The 19,317-nt window shown below is 42.8% G+C and overlaps 1 protein-coding gene across 5 annotated transcripts in view; it reads left to right on the top strand.

The window, feature by feature from the left end:
* LOC116225403 (uncharacterized) overlaps positions 1-19,317 on the top strand; it is a 65,585-nt gene that overhangs the window by 32,167 nt on the left and 14,101 nt on the right. For all 5 annotated transcript variants that reach the window (XR_016470433.1, XM_090149037.1, XM_090149036.1 and 2 more), the window contains 3 exons: positions 4,377-4,487; positions 12,080-12,223; positions 14,255-14,389. Coding sequence is in view for 4 of the 5 variants with exons in the window: in XM_090149037.1 (XP_090005163.1) it covers positions 4,377-4,487; positions 12,080-12,223; positions 14,255-14,259 (260 nt within the window). In the remaining variant the exon portion in view is untranslated. The remainder of the gene's footprint in view (positions 1-4,376; positions 4,488-12,079; positions 12,224-14,254; positions 14,390-19,317) is intronic.

Raw genomic sequence — 19,317 nt, forward strand, 5'->3', positions numbered from 1 at the left:
CTAACCCTCGCAGCTGTTAAGCTTGCATCACAGTTTCTAGCTAGGAGTTGGGCTCAGTTTCTCCTAGGATATCCCACCCTAAGCTAATCAAATACATTCTGCATCCTTACTGGTAGCCAGAGCCTGATCTGCAGTAATCTGTCTTTTTGAGACCAGGATGTTCAGCCCGGTAAACTGAAAAAAGAAATGATTTGGGAAATTTAAGTTAGTTCATTGTGGCAGCCATCACTTCTAGCTCAGCCAGCTGCCTCACCCCTCAATGCTGTAAGAAGTGATTTTGGAAGAAAATTCTGTTCCTGCACTCTGAAAAGTCAGTGTGAGGAGGAGCTGTGTCACTTCTTGGTCTCTGTCCCAGGAATGCTGCATACACAGAGAGCCTCCTAACCAGTGAGTTTTGACACAGGTGGAAATACTTGTTCCTGAAGGTCAAAAATCTTGTATTATTCTCAGCCACTCAGGAGACAAACCCAGCATCACATTGCTTATGCGTTTGGTAAGATTTAACCCCTCCTAATCTCCTTGTAGGTGAAAAACAAGTTGTTTTCTCATGTATAACGAGAACACCAATCCTTCACCAGAATTATTTACTAAATTACCTTTCATGATCAGACATCAGAACAGAAAGAAAAGCAGTAATGAAAAGAGAAAGAGGTGATAGGAAGCTAACAAACCATTCACATGGTTTTATTCCTTTGGGCTAAGTCCTTATTCCACCAAAATCAATGCGAATAGAATAGGATGAGTTATGATTTATTGCTACAGTCAGGTTTCATTGTGGTGCATTAAAGAGGCTGTGATGATTACAGGTTCTCTCTCAAAACGCTACAAACACAGCAATGTATTTAGAAAGCATCAGATGTCAAACTCCAAACTGTTTCCAAGGGAACCTAAAAAAGTCACATTGCAAAACGAATCCAACTAATGCCTTTCCCACTGCTTGCTTTGTTTCCTTTTGGCAAATGCTCATTCTTCAGCACGTGCTAATCCAAATTCTTCCTTCATGTGGAACCACTGTAGTCAGTTCTGAGGACAACGTAGCCATGCTAACCGTAATGTGGGGGAGTGTGTTACATCTGGAGCATAAATCACTTGGCCTTGCTCATTTCCTTCTTTGATGGTGCTGATAATCAGGGGTGACTTGGAGTCACTCAAGGAGTAGCTACTGCTGGTTTGCTTTGTTATCCCTAATGTTGTCTGTGCACTAATCGTGCACGTTAATTATAGAGTCATCAGAAAGCGGTCATGGTTTCTGAAATTCGTATTTTTTAAAATATAAGCAAGCTGATGTGTGGTTCTTGTTGTTTTTCCCTGCTTATATCCTGGATGGTACAAAACTGAAAGCAAGTCTGTCAAGCCCTTTTGACTACAGCTAAAATTCTATTTGCTATCAGAAGGGATTATGTTAAACTAGGCGTGCTTGGGCTGGAGGTACCTTACAGACATACTGCGATGACAAAAAGCATTACCAACACGAAGATGCAATTGCCTTTCAAGGGAGCTTAGCTTCCAGGTATGACTGATTGTTTCAGTGCAGCAGCGCTGACAGCCTGCGCCAGTTTCATCTGTTGGAAATTTCCCTTTATTTTTATCTGATTCATTTTATTGGAAAATGTTCTCAAAACGCTGGGGTAGGGATTTTGTTTATTAAGCATTTTTCTTTGCTAGAAGGGATGGACGTGTCAGGATGCTGGAAGTCCATCTGATGGTAAGAACTAGGCACTGACTTTCCCAGGCGGAAGGAAGGTTGCAGCTGGAGGACCCAAGCACTGCTCCCATCAGTTGCTGCTGTCACTAGGAAGGCAGCTCATTGGTACGTGGCCACAGGGCGATTCCAGGTGGCATACTGGGATGCTCAGTGCTTCTCACTGTCAACCACCTTCAGCATCTGCTGGGCCCCAGCTTGGAGCAGCACTATGGGTGTGCTGCAGAGAAGAAATGTGATAGTGGTAGCAAAAATGCTTACTTTAGACTAGATGACCAGGTCTCTTCCAACTCATGATTCTATGAGAAATGGAAAAGAGTTCAGAGCTGATGATCAGCAGAAGTGCTTGGACATGGGTAAGGAGTGCTAGGTTAGGTACTGGTGGCTTGGGAAGGCTTTGGTGCAGAAAGGAGAGGATTCTGAGCACCAGTAGAAGTAATGCCTCCTGTTAGATGAGAACTGATGATGCTTGAAAAGATTCTGAGAGGCAAAATAAGTGCATAAACTTGTACACAGGTTTTAACTGAAATAAATTAATGAATAACTGTATTCCCTTGTGTGGCTATTTGATTTGAATTGCTAAGTTCTCTCCTTTGTTACCTGTTCTCCTGTAAGCTATTTACAGAGTCATCTCAAGCATCTTTTTGTACCTGAAGTTTACCCAGCAGTACCCAAGGTGTGTACCTGGCTGGTGGGAAGCATGTCCCTGTTCATTGCAGGGGAGTTGGAGTCATTGCAGGGGAGTTGGACTAGATGACTTTTCAGGGTCCTTTCCAACTGAACTCCGTGATCTCTGGAAGAGATCAAACCTTCCATTGACTTAATGCTTCCTAATGGAAGAAAATAACTAATCCTTCAGCACCACAGTGCAAGACAAGTTCAGAGATCTGCAGTCACATGAGGAAAGATTAGAGGCTGACTGAGGAGAATTGTACTCATGCATTTAATTATGTGATTCAGCCAAAATGAATTGGTCATCCTAGAAGACAGCTGGGAACCAGGATCACAGCAGTCTTCAGAGGTCCAACAGCAAACATTTGTCTTCTCTCAATTAGCTCTGCTCTACTGGTGTGGAGTCTGAATCTCAGCCTGGAAAGGGACTGGAAAGCCAGTAAAATATTGGATAGGAGGTTACAGATGACAGAAGAAGAAATGTGCTCTGATACACTAATGGCACTGTATGTCTATACAGTCCGGATAGCTAATATCTAATGCTTCACAAAGATACCACAGCATTTATGTGGAGAACAATACCTTCATTGCAGGCAAGATTAGAGATGTTATTTGTAGTGAAGCTGCTGAATGCTTTTCCTCATAAGACCCCCTTCAGATCAGATCCTTTATGGGGAAAATGTTTTTTGCTTATTAAAAATAAATATGTATACAAACTAAGATTGATTAGACAAACTGAGTTCAGGGGATATTTCAGACATTGAGCTTTCAACTATTGAACCTTTCTCAGCATCTTCTTATTACTGCTTTCTTGAGGCAATTTGATGAGTGAAGAATGAGGATTACAAAGAGTTGTTTTCACAGCAGAACAGGAACCAGAACCATGTAGAAAAGAAAGGAGCTTCGAGCTTTCTTAGGGAGAGACAGCAAGGAAAGATTGACTTTGCTGTAGGATGATAGTTCTGAGACTTGGTTACATGTCAGTGGATTATAGATTTTGTTCTAAATTAAATGAACCATTACGTGTTCAATATTGTGCACTTAGAGTTGTAATAGTCTGAAATAAAATTAACAATAAAAAAAAGAACTTATCTAACAAATATTGGAATGTAGCAGGATGTAGGACTCTCTTGCTGTTGTTGCTGTGTTTTATTGGTAACTACTTTATTTTTCTTTCTACCTTGCTTAGTTATCAAAGGCTCTGATAGAACTGATTGCCACATTTCAGGCTTCAACAAACCCATGCAGAGTCTTGTATGAGAATTTAGATGATGAGAGCTAGCTGAATTTCCTGCTGCTGTCATTATAATATTACTGATGACTAAATCAACTAAACAGAAGCTACAGGAGGGTGTTGGTTTGTGCTGCACTGTGATGCAGGCAATCTCTCTGCACAAGTCATCTTTTGCTGAGCATTTGGAAGCTGGCTCCGTAACTGTATTATTGTCTGTCTCTCTGGGATAAGATGAAGCTTCCTTTGGTGGATTCTCTCATTCATGAGGACAGATGCTGGTGAGATATTGGTGTCAACATGATGTTAAAATGCTTCTTTGCAGTGACAGATCAGATGCAGCAGTTTAACCCAAGATTAACACTACTTCCCCAGAGGCTTCTGGTTGGAAATCCATATTTTGGCATTCAGGAGAGAGCAGCAGACTAACCAAAAGAAAGACTTTCCAGTGGTCAATGAGATTAGTGGTCAAAATGCTGTGATTCTGTGTGTGTGATGAGGGGCAATCTTTTCATTTCTCTATAGCTTAGATCTCTATCACTAGGGAGCAATTAACATTCTCTTTGGTACTCTGATAGAAGTGCTATTTGCTTTTCGGCTGACGTTTTAAGGGCACTCATACCTTCGCTTTAGATTTGCACATGTCTAAAGGCAGCATCAAATTCTCATATTCTCTCTTCACTTCTTGCAAGCTCCTCTGTAGAGGAGAGCTTGAAGGGAAGAAAAAGAAAAAAGTCACTAACTTGTCTCTTTTTTGCCTTTTTTGTACAGTCATTTTCAACAATGGGAACTTTCACAAGGAGTACACACACAAGGGAGCAAGAAGGAAGGAGAATGCTCTCAGTATGCCTATTTCCAGGGGGAAAGAAAAAAACAAACGAAGTAAGTGTACCTTTAAAAAACAACAACAACAAAGTTTTCTTCATGATCACACTGTAAAAATTCTTGTTGATTTCGATGGAGTTACCCAAGTGTAATTTCAGGGCAGGTTTGAGATGATGGTTGGGGGCTGATGCTGCCTGGTTCCCTGCAGCTCCCTGATCTGGGAAGGAGACTGTAGGAAAACCCTATGTACTGGAAACATTTCCTACAACAGATCACTCGTCCAATCAAAAAGTCTATTATCCAGCTTCTATGATAAAATATGCAGAGCTCTGACTTAACAGAAGGAGCTCTCTGCACTGGAAATCTGGGGCATCGTTCTGTTCCATGCAAAATTACATTCAGTAAAAGGAGACAAGAAGTGACATTTCAAGGAAGGGGATTTGTGTTTGAGTCCTGGAGGTCAGCGTGCTGCTGTGAAATACAAAGCTGGGAACTCATGGAACCCACAGCCTGACCAACTCTGCTGCGACCGCAGCAAACTGATCTCTGTGCTGCGTATCACCCCGAGGATTAAACATTGTCCACCAATACTATAGCTGGATGTCACCACAACTTGGTTACCCTTCTGGCTGATTTAAGACCAAAATGCCTCCGAATGACTGCCACACACAGAGCTGGGTGACTCGAGCCTCCTGGAGTGCAAAGGATTACAACAGCCCAAAGGATTAAAGCTAAACCAGCGGTGCTTAGGGAACTGGCTCCACAGAGAGATTTATGATGGTTTGGTAACTGCAGTCTGCCAGTAGAAATACAAATTTTAATAGCACAGGGAGTAAAACTAATGTTGTACTTCTGCTAGCTGCTGCCTGCACGTTTGCTGATGTTCTTAGTTTCTAAGTTCAGGGCCAGAAAACCTTACTCATCACAGCCCTTAATGCTGCTGTCCTACCACCTGGCTTGATGAATAATTACTGGGATTAATCATTGGAGGGGCCCTGCTCCTTCTTTAAACGTTGGTCTGAAAAATTGCTCTCCTTGTGGAGGTTTTTAAGGGATTTCTCAGTCTTTCTCTACCACCATCCACAGTGCCTGAAATTCAGTAGCAGCAGCAAACAAAAGGGACAAAAAGAGAGATGGGAGCATAATTACCGCGTATCAAAATAGAGTGCTTTGGTAACTGTACCTCACAGGTGATGTAGCAACACTTTGATTCTGCCAGGCACTGGGGCTGACAGTCCCCTCCATCACAGCCACCTCCTCTCCCCAGCTTAATTGCCTTGCAATTAGTTGTTGGGTGAAAAAAGTAATCACTGGTGGTTAATTGCTTCTCCCTGAAATATCTGTCTCTGGAACTGACACGGAGAATGGTCTTAGTGCTTCTGTCCATAGCATCATTTAGCAGAGAAAATACAGTGAATTTTTTTGAAATATCAGGGGAAGCTGCCAGCTCTCCTCCTGGGCTTGGATGGCCATTGGATCGATTTTCATTACAATGGGACACAAATCATTTGATTTGCACAGGCAACGATGAGAAACCATTCCTGGCCTGCAAGAGATGCTGTATCACATAGAGAGCTGTGGAGAAGCAGAAACAGAGCTCATTTGGTTGGAAGCAAGGGAAAGGAGGAGTGATGCTGGGCACTGGCTGGCAGAGAGGCTCCTGGCTTTTTAGAAGGTGGAGTTGGGATTTTACTGACCCTCCTCCCATCTAGTTTTCACACCCAAGGCCTCCACCAAATCTGTGCACCTTCATGATCACCACTCACAGACTCACCCCTTTGTTCAACACCTGCTTTGGCTCAGGAGAAGACTGAGGCTCTCTCTGACCTCCCCCCCAAATTATAGGTTGTCATAAACTCAGTCTGTCGGGAACAAAGCTTTGAATCTTTCCCAACCAGGCATATTTTCCAAAATACACCTCTGTTTTATCTGTCGTCCAGAAATCAGAAATACTGGGGTTCAACTTCTTTGCAGATCTCCAAAGCCAGCTTATTTCTAATTCTAGGAGCCTCTTTGTTGTATTTCCATGCCCTCTCAATACAACTTTGCCCTTCCTCTCAGTGGTGGGTGACTCTTTCTGTTTGGTGCTGGTTTCTATTTTTGAGGAAGGTAAAAGTGAGGTGGTTAGAGTCAAATATATATGCATGGCTAGCACAGCTTTCTAACTGGCAGGTAAGCTTCAGCAGGCTGGATGTGAACATTGAGCATAGTTTGATTGACCTGGTGGTGATGGATTGATGGTTGGACCTGATCTTAGTGGTCGTTTCTATTCTTTGTGATTCTGTGCTTTCATTTCATACATTACAGCTGCTTCTCTCTTCTGTATGTGGAACAGAACCCAGCATACACTCAGCTGTAATCAAACTATGTCTGTTAAAAAAATTGACACAAGAAAATCATGTGTGTGATTCTAAGATCTCCTGGTCATTTGGGGAGAATCTTTACAAAGATTTTTATCAATCACATGTAGGAGACTCACTCTGTGGAAGTTATGGAGACACAGCCATCACATCAGTGCAGTTCCATGATTTACAAGATGAAATGCTCATTCTGGGGAACGTGCCATAATTTTTAATAAAAACAATTATGAAATGGAGTTGCTGCCAAGCAAAGCATTACCAGGGCTGCCAGGAAGTCTTTTGGGGTGCCTGCCCAGAAGAGAACCAGGCAGGGTTTAAGTGTGGCTGGTAAGGATGGTTGCTTTAGATGTCTGGGGGATTTGCACAGGAATTCCAGCAGATTGGGATACTTCTTTTTTGCTGAATTTAAAAATTTCTAATGGGAAAAAAAAATCCATCTGAAAATTTCCAGCCTTGTACTACTCTGCACAGCAGCTGTGAGCACCTCCTCCTCCACATGATTTGAGGTAAGAAAGGAAAAGAACATTTTCCATGCAGATCTCTGCAGTTCACAAATGATAGCAACAAACCTGATCTGGGGACAGGAAAAACAATGATGTGCGTGGCTACCATGGCTTTCCCCCCTGGCACTTTTTATTTTCTGCTCTAATGCGGACCCATTGTCATACCTGGCATGGGGAAAAATCTCCAGTGACCAGTCTTGCCCAATGCTTTCTTCTGCTCAGAGCTCTTGCTGTGTGTCAAACACGGGGTCTCTTCTATAGAGAGTCAAGCAGAGTTGGTGGCAAGAAACCCTGCCATCAGTTTCTGAGATAACCAGTGGCCTCTCTGCCCCATGTGCTGGCTTTTTTATCTCTCTTCCCAAAGCACTACTGAAGCTGTTTTGTCAAATGACTGATTGAGTCCAACATGCTGATGTGATAAGCTACCTGGCCCCTGTTCTATCTTGACAGCTTGTGTTATACAACATGATTTTTTCCCCTCTGCATCTTGAAAAGGAAGATCAGTGTTGTAGAGAATCTTAAATTGGCTCACGCTGCAGTGTAGATTTCATTACCTACATATTAATTCTTAAGGTGCGTAGTAATTCTCTGCCTAACGCTACTGGATTTTTTTTGCATCTTTTCTAAGAACTAAGTATTGATCCCTGGAAAATGAACAACAATTAAAATAAAATATAGACAACTATAATCCCAGTGGTCACATTGAAGGGGGAAATGCTTCGTTCACACCTTATAAGACCATTCAGAACATCAGTGGAGGGCAAATTTCTTCCTTCATCGCTGGTAAATGGTATCCATAAAGTAGTGGCTTTTGAACTTCCTAGGATTAGTCTACAGTCAAATTATTCTTGTGTGACTAAACCAGCTGTAAGATGAAGTGCTCTTCCCTATCACGTGAAGCCACTTTCACTACTTTAAAATTGTTTTTCCATGTTCCAGCCTCAATCTGTTACCTAGTAATTTAGTCTTAAATGAAGTATGGGAAATGGAAACCATTGTAGAGTCCATAATTAGATAAAAATATGATATGCCATAAATGGCAACAACACAATTCCATACACCGATATGCCCTTAAACTTCTTGACTGTGCAAAACCATATCTAATCGTTGGATAGATCTTCAGATTTTTAACTTCGGGGTTTTGACTGGGAAAAAAAAACCCTTCATTTCGGCATCTGAGCACGAATGAATGTTTGAACGTGTTATTTCACCTGACTGTGAGAGGTTGCAGAGGCTGTCGTCGCTCCCCCGCAGCCACCCACCGTGGGTATAAATGGAGCTTGGATCACATCCGTCCGCATGGATGAGGGTCACCAATGGAAATTTCCCACCAATGGAAACTCCGTCTCAGCCTAGAAAGGCAGGAAAAGATCCAGCTACGGATCTGGCGTCCTAATGCCCAGAACATTGTTTTTCTATGTTTTCTGCCAAGTTTCTCACTGGCTGTATTGCGTCCATGTGAGAGATCAGTGACTCCTGAGACGTTGATGGTATTATGTAAACATTTATCCTATAGAATCTAAGTTTTCAATACAGTGTTTCTGAGGTTTCTAGTTTACTACTTTTGAGACATCATGAAGAGTAACTACATCTAATGCTCCTTGTCAGTTGGCTTAAATTCCTCAGCTGGGAAACGCTTAGGGGGGCCACAGATCCAAAAAGGTTCAAAATCATGGCAGTCAATGGACAGATAATGTCAGTCAGTCAGATACTATTTGTGCCTGACAGAAGAAATATCAATAGCTGACACGACTGATGAGCAATGAAGGAAACTTCACCCACAAACAAAAAGTAAATAGATGGGGTTTGAAAGCTCAGTGTTACATTCATTTTGTGACTTCTTATTTTCCTCTTTATAAAAGCTGATTTAGTTTTACTCCTCAGCCCAGCCCTCTACTCCAAGAACCTTTCATAATGACTAAATACAAAGTGGCCTTTATGGCAGCACTATTAATAAGGGTGCCCTGGCAGTCACTGTGGGCACCTGAATGGAGCTCCAGGGAACTGCCACCAAGGGGAATGCAGAAACAATAGATAGTGCAGTATTTTTTGGCTACAGTCTGGTCCTTTGAGTTCTGCCAGGCTATAAATATACATAGATTAATTTACATATTTATTGCATTCATATTTACTAGGTTGAAAGCACTTCAGGTCTGTCACATACTATGGTCAAAATGCCATCAAGGTCATTCTAAACAATACAGAAATTCACAAATATGTTTCCCAGTGACATAAACACATTGGTTTAAAAGCAAAGAAATAAAGGTGAGAGAAAAGCAATACGTGGGCCTGTTGTGAGTACCGGTGGGGAGGACTTGAAGGGATTTTGTGAATGCATTATATCATTAATAGACAAGATATTGATGGATACATCTCCATTGCTGTTACTGGAACAACATGACCTGGATTAGCTGATGGAATAGGAAATCAGATTGCGTTGAAGAGCACCCTGCTGCCCCAAGTAAGCGTTAAGAAAGTAATAGTGGAGAAAGGGACAGAAAAGAATGCAAGACCAAACATACATAACTGTCATTTCAAATGTGCCTGTTTCAGGAACTCGAGGTCGTATTTCCAGCGATACTGAAGGACAAAGAGGATCTCAAGGCATTGCCCCAGGCCTTATATCTCTGCCATTGTGGAATTGTGTTCTGATACTTCCAAAACTCCATCTGGAACCTACTTGCATTTTAAGCTGCCTTTAGTCCAGTACAGGATTTTGGGGACTGTGGTAACAGCTAGATTCTTTATGATTCTGCCATGTGGCATGACAAACCCAAGTGCACACTGGCATGTTTAACAAGGACAAGATAAAGAGTGCCAGCACGAGTTATGTTGGGAAGGAATGATGCAAGCTTTTGTTGCTGCTTTGCTTTCGCACCTTCCAGCCTTTTGACCAAGCTGTGCCACAAAGATGTGAGAAACATGTCATTTGCTGGAGGGGTGAGGAAATACTGCTATTCTGAGCAGGAAAGAATAAAGTCAGTCACTGAGCCAATATGTAGATCACTGAAGAGTTTACATATTGTCATCAAGTCTGGGTGCCAGAGCCTGATGTCTTTGGTGGCACATCAGCAACCTAATTAGCAACTTGAAGTCATCTCAGAATTGAAACTATTTGACACTCTCTAAAAGGCTGATACTTGACATCTGGCTTGACAGGTTAGGAGGCATCACAAAAATGCTTTCACAAACAAAGGAATTTGGTACATCCACCAGAGCCTACAAAAGACCCCACTGTGATCCTGGAGGTGCTGGGATTCCCAGAAACACCTGCAGCAAAGCAGAGTTCGGCCATTCATCCTCCAAAGACATGAACATGCTGCCACCTCAACCTTCATGGTAGGAAACAACATTTCTAATTTCTTCTCAAGTCTGAAGTCAAAGGATCAGTGGGCATGAGAAAGCAGAAGAGCACCAGTCCTGATGTGACTCAGTTTCTCAGGAACTGAGGTACGGTTTGGTATCTGATGCCACTGAGACAGAGAATAATATGCCAAGCATTGAAGCACGTTACAGCAGTTATGAAAGATAAGTCACTGCTTAGCAGCCGTAACAGAGCAGTAAGATCATACCAGTGAGCACCAGTTCACTTTAACCAGGTAATATTTTCTTTGGAAAATTAAAGCATCAATGGTGATCTTCTGCTTTGGTGTGCAGATGGTTTTACCACACTGCACTCACTATATGAAAAAGGCCACATCTTCAATGTCACTGCTGATTTTGTGCCCAGTGGTGTTCTGGAGAGCTTTGGTGGGGCAAAGACCTCAGAATTTTGCTTCAAGTCAATTGCCCTGCCAAGGGCTACAAACGAGATGAGTGTGGAGGTCTGTTTAACTCAGTGTCCCCACCTTCACCGTGGCCAAAATCAGAAGACGCAAAAACATTTTCACAACATTTCCAATCCTGGAAAAATAACAGGAGACATCTATTAAAAGCTGGGGGCTTTCCAGTAATAACTCCCATAAACCTATCACACCCATTGAAATCAACTAGGCATGCCATTTATTTGGTGTTTTGATAAATTATAGCTCTGGGGTGCACCCAGGGCCAGATTTTTAAAGCTGTTCAGCTGTTTAACTCTCATTGATTTCAGCATAATTGATTTCAGTGGGAGTTAGGTGCCTGCACTGCTCCGCACTCTGGGCCAGTCCCTTCCCTGGTAACTGCACCAATTAGGCAGGAGAGCAATTTATCCAGGGCCCCATTAAATAGAATCAATGGTGCCCAATTACATCTAAATTAGCAGTTCAGCTACTCTGATGGTTGAACAGGCAGCATGGCTGCTGCCATCCCACCGCCACCACAAATGACACAGGGAATCTCTTCCATTGTGTCCCACGTACAGCAAGAGTCATCCAGGAATAACATCCTGCTTCCTCACTCAACCCATGATGTTTTTCATCCTCCCACCAGGTCATTCTGACATTGCAACAGACTAATGGTGTAATGGATACTAGGAAGGAAAGCAAGCTGAATCCAAATCTAAATGAGTGGGTCTTACATAATTAGAGGGTGAGAGAAAGAGAGACTGGAATCAGAGACAAAGTCTTTTCAAGGTTTCCAAGGCAGCAAGTGGCTGCTTCTCGTACAGCATGCACCACAATTGTGTTTTCAATTCCACAGCATCAGTTTTCTCTACGATGAGGAGAAAAAACCCACTCTTTTGAAATGTGAGTACCTTTGAAATAATAGAGAGAAGGTCTGCGACGTTATGCTCCACATGAGTAGTTGTGGTGATATCTTCATTTATTTGGTATCATCTCCTGACATTTCATTCCATTTGCAGGCAAGTCATTTGTAATGTTACGTGCAGAAGATTCTGGTGTCATGATCTTTCACTTTTGCCCTGCATCTAATACTGAGGATCATTCAGCCATGATGAAACCAGCTGGAGGAAATTCTCTCCTGCAGGACACGAAGGCCAATGACGGTATGAAAGATGTGGGGCTGCTTTGTCATTTATTGCTCCATATTCCATATGTTTGTCTGATTGGTGTAGGGAAAGTTCTATTTATTAATACAACAGCTCAAGTGAATTACAGGCAGCTAGCAGCAAAAAATAAAAGCATCCAGGAAGGCAATTCAGTGACTGAGCAGAATAGCCTTAAGGGAACTTCTGGGATGCTGCAAAACCTGATGAGGACAATAGGGCTGAGGGCTCAGCCTTCCCCAGCACTGTGCTTCAGGAGATAGCTGTAAAAAAAAAAAGGGAAAAAAGACCATTTCTGGCAAAGCCAGACAATTTCTGTTAAGCTATCAGAACAATACCAACAGGTAAAGTGGGTGAAGAAGCTAACTCAAGGCAATACACGAACATTCTCCCAGACAGATGGATCTTTATATATAGGTCAAACTTTTGTTTTCTGCCAACCCTCTTTCTCACTCCTAGGTTGATGCCAGCTGCACTACACAGTACTGCTGCTCCCTCGCTCTTGAAAGAAAGCTTTTTCCAGGTGCCAAATCCAATCAGAACAATGTAGGTAGCTCAGCTGATGACAGGGAACCAGGGCCAACATGCTGGGAGCAGTAAAACGCACAGGCAGCTTCAGGAGTCTGCACCACCAGGAGACAGAGCAGCACCAGGACATCCCTCCCAGCTTAAGCAACCTTCAGTATCCCCAAGAGTCCCTGAAAAACGTAAATGCAGACTAAAGCCATTTTCTTTTGAGATGGGCCTTTAATGAGGCTCCTTGTTACCCACAACCTTGCTGCAGAATAAATGAGCCAGTTAATGCACTGCAGGTAGATCAGTGCACCGTTGTGCTACGATTCAGTAGTTCATGCTTACTACTCTTAAGGAAAAATATGAATAAATCATTTAGCAAGATTTCATTCCCTTACTCTTTGCAAAGCCTACAAATTAATTCCTCAATGGGCTTTGTTTTAGCACTTAACCTGAGCTTTTCAGCTGAACCGCTGCTCATTTCTCAGTTCTTTTCTTATTCTGCAAGAAAATAGCTTTACATTATTCTGCCTTCAGTGACTTCTGCCTCTGCCCTTTGTACAGCTGCACCACACAGGTCAGAATAAAAAACCAAATGTGTATTTGGGTGAGATCTCTAATACCACAGTGGTTAAAAACTCTTTGCTCTTCACAGGACCATGAGCAAGCACCACTACTAAGGTATCTCCCTCAAGGTAGCTTTCACCAAGGCCAGAGAAAATATGAAAAAGTGGCTTACTTCTTCTAAAAGAAAGGGAAATTAAAGTATTTACAGCTTTGTTTCCCTTCTGTTTCTTCTCTCTACTCTTCTTTACATAGCTGTTTGCTATTCACTATTGAGTCCAACCAACCTCTTTTATAACATGCTGATCTTGATAGTTGTGGGAAGGAGGGCACAGAGACTAATGAAGTAATTGCTTCCAGCCTTTTACTTGTAGAATCTGGCAGTTAGGAAAAGCTTTAGTAGTATTTTTCCTTGTGATGTAGAAAAAAATAAAAAAGAACTGGTGTTAGTTGGCCAAAAGCTTAGTGACTGAAGAAATTGGCTCCAAATATCCATACCTCAGGGCAAAATCTGGCTTTCTCCATCCTGGTTAGTTGATGTTTTCACATGCTAAGCTGTAAAATTGCTAAGCAGAGGATTAGGGTTGTGGTTCCTTACTATGTATGACACATAAGGGCACCTTCTGGCCATGGTAAGGAGGTAGAGTTATAGCTAGGAGAAATGTAAAATTACAACAGAAACAATAAAGGTGGAGAGAAAATGCTTTGCTCATCAGCAAGCATTACTGAGATACCAGGTGGGAAAAATGGCAGAATCTTGAATGTTGCCTGTTGTCATAGATCTGGTGCTTAAAGTAAGTGTTGGGCTAGAAGCAAAATGAGGCTGGGAGTGCCATGCTCCTCAGCTTTTAGCATATTGTGCTTTTTTGTTGTAGAATTTCCCATTTCTTGTCTTTTTGTCCTTACCGAATTTCTCCATTTCTAAAGTAGTTGCTTCTCCCCCATCCCCCATAGGATAGTGTTCTCCTGAACCACAGCTCCCCGTGGTCAGTTCTTCCTGAGACCAAACTCTTGGTGCATTTAATGAGCTGTGTCACAAAGCAAGAATGACGCCAGGTCCCGAAACCTCTGAACAAGACTTCAGCCCAGGTTAGTGCTTTTATTTTTACTATTAGGTATGAGAGAAAGGAAAGTCCTAGCCAAGAGTTTTAATACTTCCCAAAGGCCTTTTTCAGTTGATTTAGGCTGGCTAATAAGCCTATAGCTTGTGCACAAGCTTTAAAACATCTGCTCTAAGTGCACCCTTTTAGCCCTTTGAGTTGAGCCGTACGTGTGCTATTTTTGGCTTTGCTGGTGACTGACATGTCGTCCTGCTGACTGTGTTATTTCACATCCTGGAAACACCGCGGGCTGAGAGCTACAGGACTCTCAGTTTGGGAAAAACTCACATTTCTTCTGCAAATCTCCAAAATCTGAGCGCATCCCAGCAGCGGTCACCCAACGGTGACGAGAGAAGTGAAGTGAGAGTTGTAAAGCATTAGTGCTTAATAAATGAGTAGTGCAGCAGACAGAACTTGATCGGCTGGAATCTCAGATATTGGTGTGGAAGAGGAGTATTTATAGACAGGGGCTGCCCCAGCCCTGTTTAAAAATACTGGCAGAAGTTTGAGGGAGAACTCAGATTACTGCAGTGGCCAACCTACAGCATAACATTTCTCTGGAAATCTTTGGGATTTCAAGCAGCCTGGGGCAAAGCGTACTGCACACACTTGGTGCCTGCCGTGTTTCCAGCCCTCTCTGCTCAGGAGGAAGGCTGCCAGCAGTCGTGTATGTGTGAGTTATGTGTTTGGGTAAAGCATTACTGGAAAGGGAGCTCATGCAAACTCCTCTTTGCTGAGGTCACCTGAAAAATTTCCACTCGCAGCTCTAGCACTGCAGTTGTTTTATAACTACAGCCAAACTTGGCCACTCCAGAATTTTTAACCTTTGCTACCTCATTTCCATAGGGGGAGGCTTTTTTTTCTGAGCTTTTATAGCTCAAAATTTATGCCCAAAGTAGTATAAATACCTATTGCACCTATTTTGATTTTCCGTGTAGATGGCTCCAACCTGGAGCGTACAACAGAGCAGCAATGGGATATAGATCATGCCCCAGTATTTATCAAGTAATACTTCCATTTCCTCAGACACATGCAGCAATAAAGTATTGGAAGGGAATCTGAGTTTGTCACAGGTCTCATTGATTCAGCAGATAATAATCCTTCCTCTGGCACCGAGAGCAGTCTTGGCAGTGCCCAAAATGTCTCCATGTCTGCGAGGTGTCAGCTGCTGACATAGTGGGAGATTGAATTCAGCCCAAGGCAGGGGGAGGATCATTGCTGCTGGTGGCTGCAAAATCATCCAGGGTGAAAGGAGAAGGACGGGAACACCCATCCAGTTGGGTAGGATTTCCCTGGGATTAAATCTATGGAAACATTTGTACTGATCTCACTGAGTGTAGCATGTTTTTTGCTTTTTTCCTTCTATCTCCCTGTCTGCTACCAACCTTACCTAAAACTAACAAAACCTACGGCCAAATCCTGCCAGCATTCAGCTGAAGCCAATTTTCAGCTGAAGGAAAGGCTGGATCACATTCTTTATCATTATTAGACCAGTAGGCAATGTGCTCAAAAGGAGACATCATTGATGGATGGATCCAACCAGAGTTAAAACTTCCCCAAAAACCTACAAAATCTACCTGCAGGAAGCCAAGCTCCATCAGTGCCTGGTTCTGTGGAATACACAAATGGCTGTGCCCTCGTCCATCCTGCCTGACAGAGAAGATGAGTTTGTGGCTGTACAGCAGGCAGAGCACGATGGTGCTTGTTAGATCTAGCTATGCTTCAGCAGAAAACTTCTCTGCCAGATGAAACCTGATAATTTACTGTATCAGTGAGCACTGATTTTGCATTTCACTAAAGGTACAGAAGAAGCTGTAAACATTTCTATGAACCCAGAGGAGAATCGGGCATAGTTAAGCTTGCAGAAGTGTCTCCCAGGATGATTCATGAGCAGCAGTAATGGTCTGCATACAAGCACAGCGCTGCTGGAGTTAATATCCAGATCGTTCCCTGTTTGGGAAAGGCATTTTATAGGTGTCTGAAAACAGGTTGGTTAATCATCAGAACCAGAGTCATTCAGATGTGAGGTATTTCAGAGATGAGGCAGTAGAAAGAAAAAAGGCTGCAATGTATCCCAAAGGTGACAGACCTGACAGCAATTTGTTTCTTCTGGATGAAGTGATGCTTCATCTGAGTTGACGTCAGGGAGCGTGGTTGGGTGTGAGACTACGTAGACTTTGTTTTATTGATGCTGCAAACAGGCAAAAAGTGATTTTTTATTCGTGTGGCAACAAAGAACACAAATACTTACAAAAACAGTGTTTCACATAGCACAGGTTACAAAGAATAACCGATAATCCAAAGAAATTTGCTTAATTACATCTGTTTAACCATGACATTTTGCAAGATGTTATCTATGGAGAATAAGAAAAATGCCATAAGGAACAGTGGCTCATGCCCTTAAATACTAAGCATAGTTCTTGCACTGCCAGCACGAGCGATGATGATCTATGTCTCTAATTATAACCAATTTGGATCTTCCACACTTGATTTGGCTTTTTGCCAGCAAGAACACTGTGCCAGCATCTTTTCCTTCCGACCTTTTACACTAAAACTAAACCAAACAAATTTATGTCAAACAGCATCAGCTCGGTTGAAGAGTTACCATTCGGTAGTATCTGAGAAATACTGCAAAAAACGTAAAACACTTCAGAACTGCAGCTTGCTCTGAATGATTTTTGGAACAGGTGCCGACAACGTGCCCATGCTGATGGGGAGGGGGAGAGGAGGAGGGGAAGTCTGTTGGCTTGTGTGTTAGAGGAAAGCAATGCTGGAAGAGCATGAGTTGAGGTGAAGACCTTGACCTGTCCCTGCTGCCTTGTTTCACATGCCATGTATACGCTATTCAGATTCTTTCCTGTACCTTTTTAGCACCCTTGCTGTGGGTTTTCTTTGCTGGTGTAGACAGCCTTGTGCTATCAGTGGGACTTCTGCCATGCACACCATTGTTCTGGTCTGTATGTAGTACCTGCCAGCAGTTGGGTAGCTGGTCTTAGTGAATCCTGCTCTAAGGGCAAAGGCTCAAAGAGAGAAGGTAAAATCTCTTAACCAGAAAACCCCTACTAGATTAAATTCTAAATGAAATCCTTCTTGGTTCATCATAAGAGCTGAACAGCCCTTGCTGAAGCTTCTGTTTCACAGCTTAACTCTTAAGATGTCTTATGTATTCTCTACCCAGGGAATATCCACTAATAAGGTCTGAGCACACTCTTGCAATTTATTTTAAAGCTAACTAACACTAACCTGTCCCTAAAGGGCTGTTTTCGCTTCAGGACTCCACCTTAATTACCATAAATTTACCCATGCTTGGGTTTCTGTATTACTGGCCTGTCTTCCATCTTGACACCTTCTTTCTGGATGTAGGAAGGTTCTGGGATCTGAGGCAGTGGAGATCACCTATAGGTGTTGGGCAGCAGAGAACGAGGGACAAACAGTGAAATAAATTTGCAAATTTCTCCATTCAGCCCCCAAGTTTCTGCAGAGGGGAGCAAAAATGAAGGCAAAACAGAACTGGAATCTAAGGCTTTGGTGGCCGTAGGAGAGGATCCAGCTGAAGTCTTTTTCAGCAAGAGAATTTTCCCCCAAACAGCATTTCAGATGAACTGAGACTGTGCAACTGAGTTGACTGAGGATAACAATAAAGTCTGGGGGGAAAAAAAGCATGGAAAACTTCCATGGTCACATTTTTAAAACAAAATATCTCACTTCTGACTTGCCAGTTGCTGGGGTACATTTTCAAGCTGAAAAGATTTGCTTCTTCATGCTGAGAAAGGAATTTTTTTACTGAAAAAATTGACCTAGAACTGGTTTATTATAAGGGAAAAAAAGTTTATAAAGGTAAATAATCCAAAGCTGAAGAAAACTATTTTTTTCTTGAAATATCCATTTTTACTTGCCCTAAACTGATTTTCTCCAATGCTCTTATTTTCTATTTCAGCCATTAAATCCCAAAGTTAAATTCTGAGTGCACTTCAGGCTGCGCCGTTCTGACTCCTCAGCACTCCTAGGGCCTTTGCAGGATTTAAGAGCATGGCACAAAAGGACACATTTCCAGGGTGAAGGTTTAATTTGATTTTGGGCTGTGTGACCGTGGGTGGGCAGGAAAAGCAAGTAAGAACTTCCTCGTGTCTCTACATCAGTTCTGCTATTCGGAGCTCTGCGTAAATGAGCTGATTCGCTCAGCTATGTGTGCAAAATGAACTGAAGTGATTCTCCACCACCAAATGTCCAGCCAAAAGCAACTTAGCCTGCTAGGAAATAAGGAAAACAGCAACGTCCTGCTGGTCTGTGCCAGCCAGATGTTATTAGCCACCTTGAACAGGAAGGCAGTAAGACGGAAGTTGAAATGAGCATCACAGTACCATTAAGGTTGGAAAAGACCTCTAAGATCATCTAGTCCAACCATCAACCCACCCCACCATACCCACTGATCCAGTGCCACATCTCCATGGCTCTTGAACACCTACAGGGACAGCAAGCACCTCCACCTCCCTGGGCAGCCTGTGCATTAGCAGTGAACCCAGGAGTGCTGGTAGCACACTCAACACACAGTCTGTTAAACACGTTGGGTTGAGGTGGGCAGCTTTGGGGCACACAGGTGTAACCACCAAAACCACCAAAGTCCACATGGGTGTCTTCTGTGCCCCTGCCCACTCTGGGAATCCCTTGGTCAGAATGTCCCCATGACCCCACCCATACACACTGCCTGGTGCATGCACGCCCTTAGGGAGTGAGCAATGCAACTAGATGCATGGCCCAAATTTCCTGGTATCATTCAGACATCGTTGCCAGCTAAACTGTACTGTCCTGGGAATACGCCGGCAATGCATAGCTGCAGCTGATGAGCTAGGATTAGAAATACTTTATATAAGGCCTGTTTGATTAAGTGGCTATTACCAACTAAAAACTTGGTGCTTC

Source organism: Phasianus colchicus, chromosome 12 (assembly GCF_987193195.1).
Source record: "Phasianus colchicus chromosome 12, bPhaCol1.hap1.1, whole genome shotgun sequence".
Classification (NCBI taxonomy): domain Eukaryota; kingdom Metazoa; phylum Chordata; class Aves; order Galliformes; family Phasianidae; genus Phasianus; species Phasianus colchicus.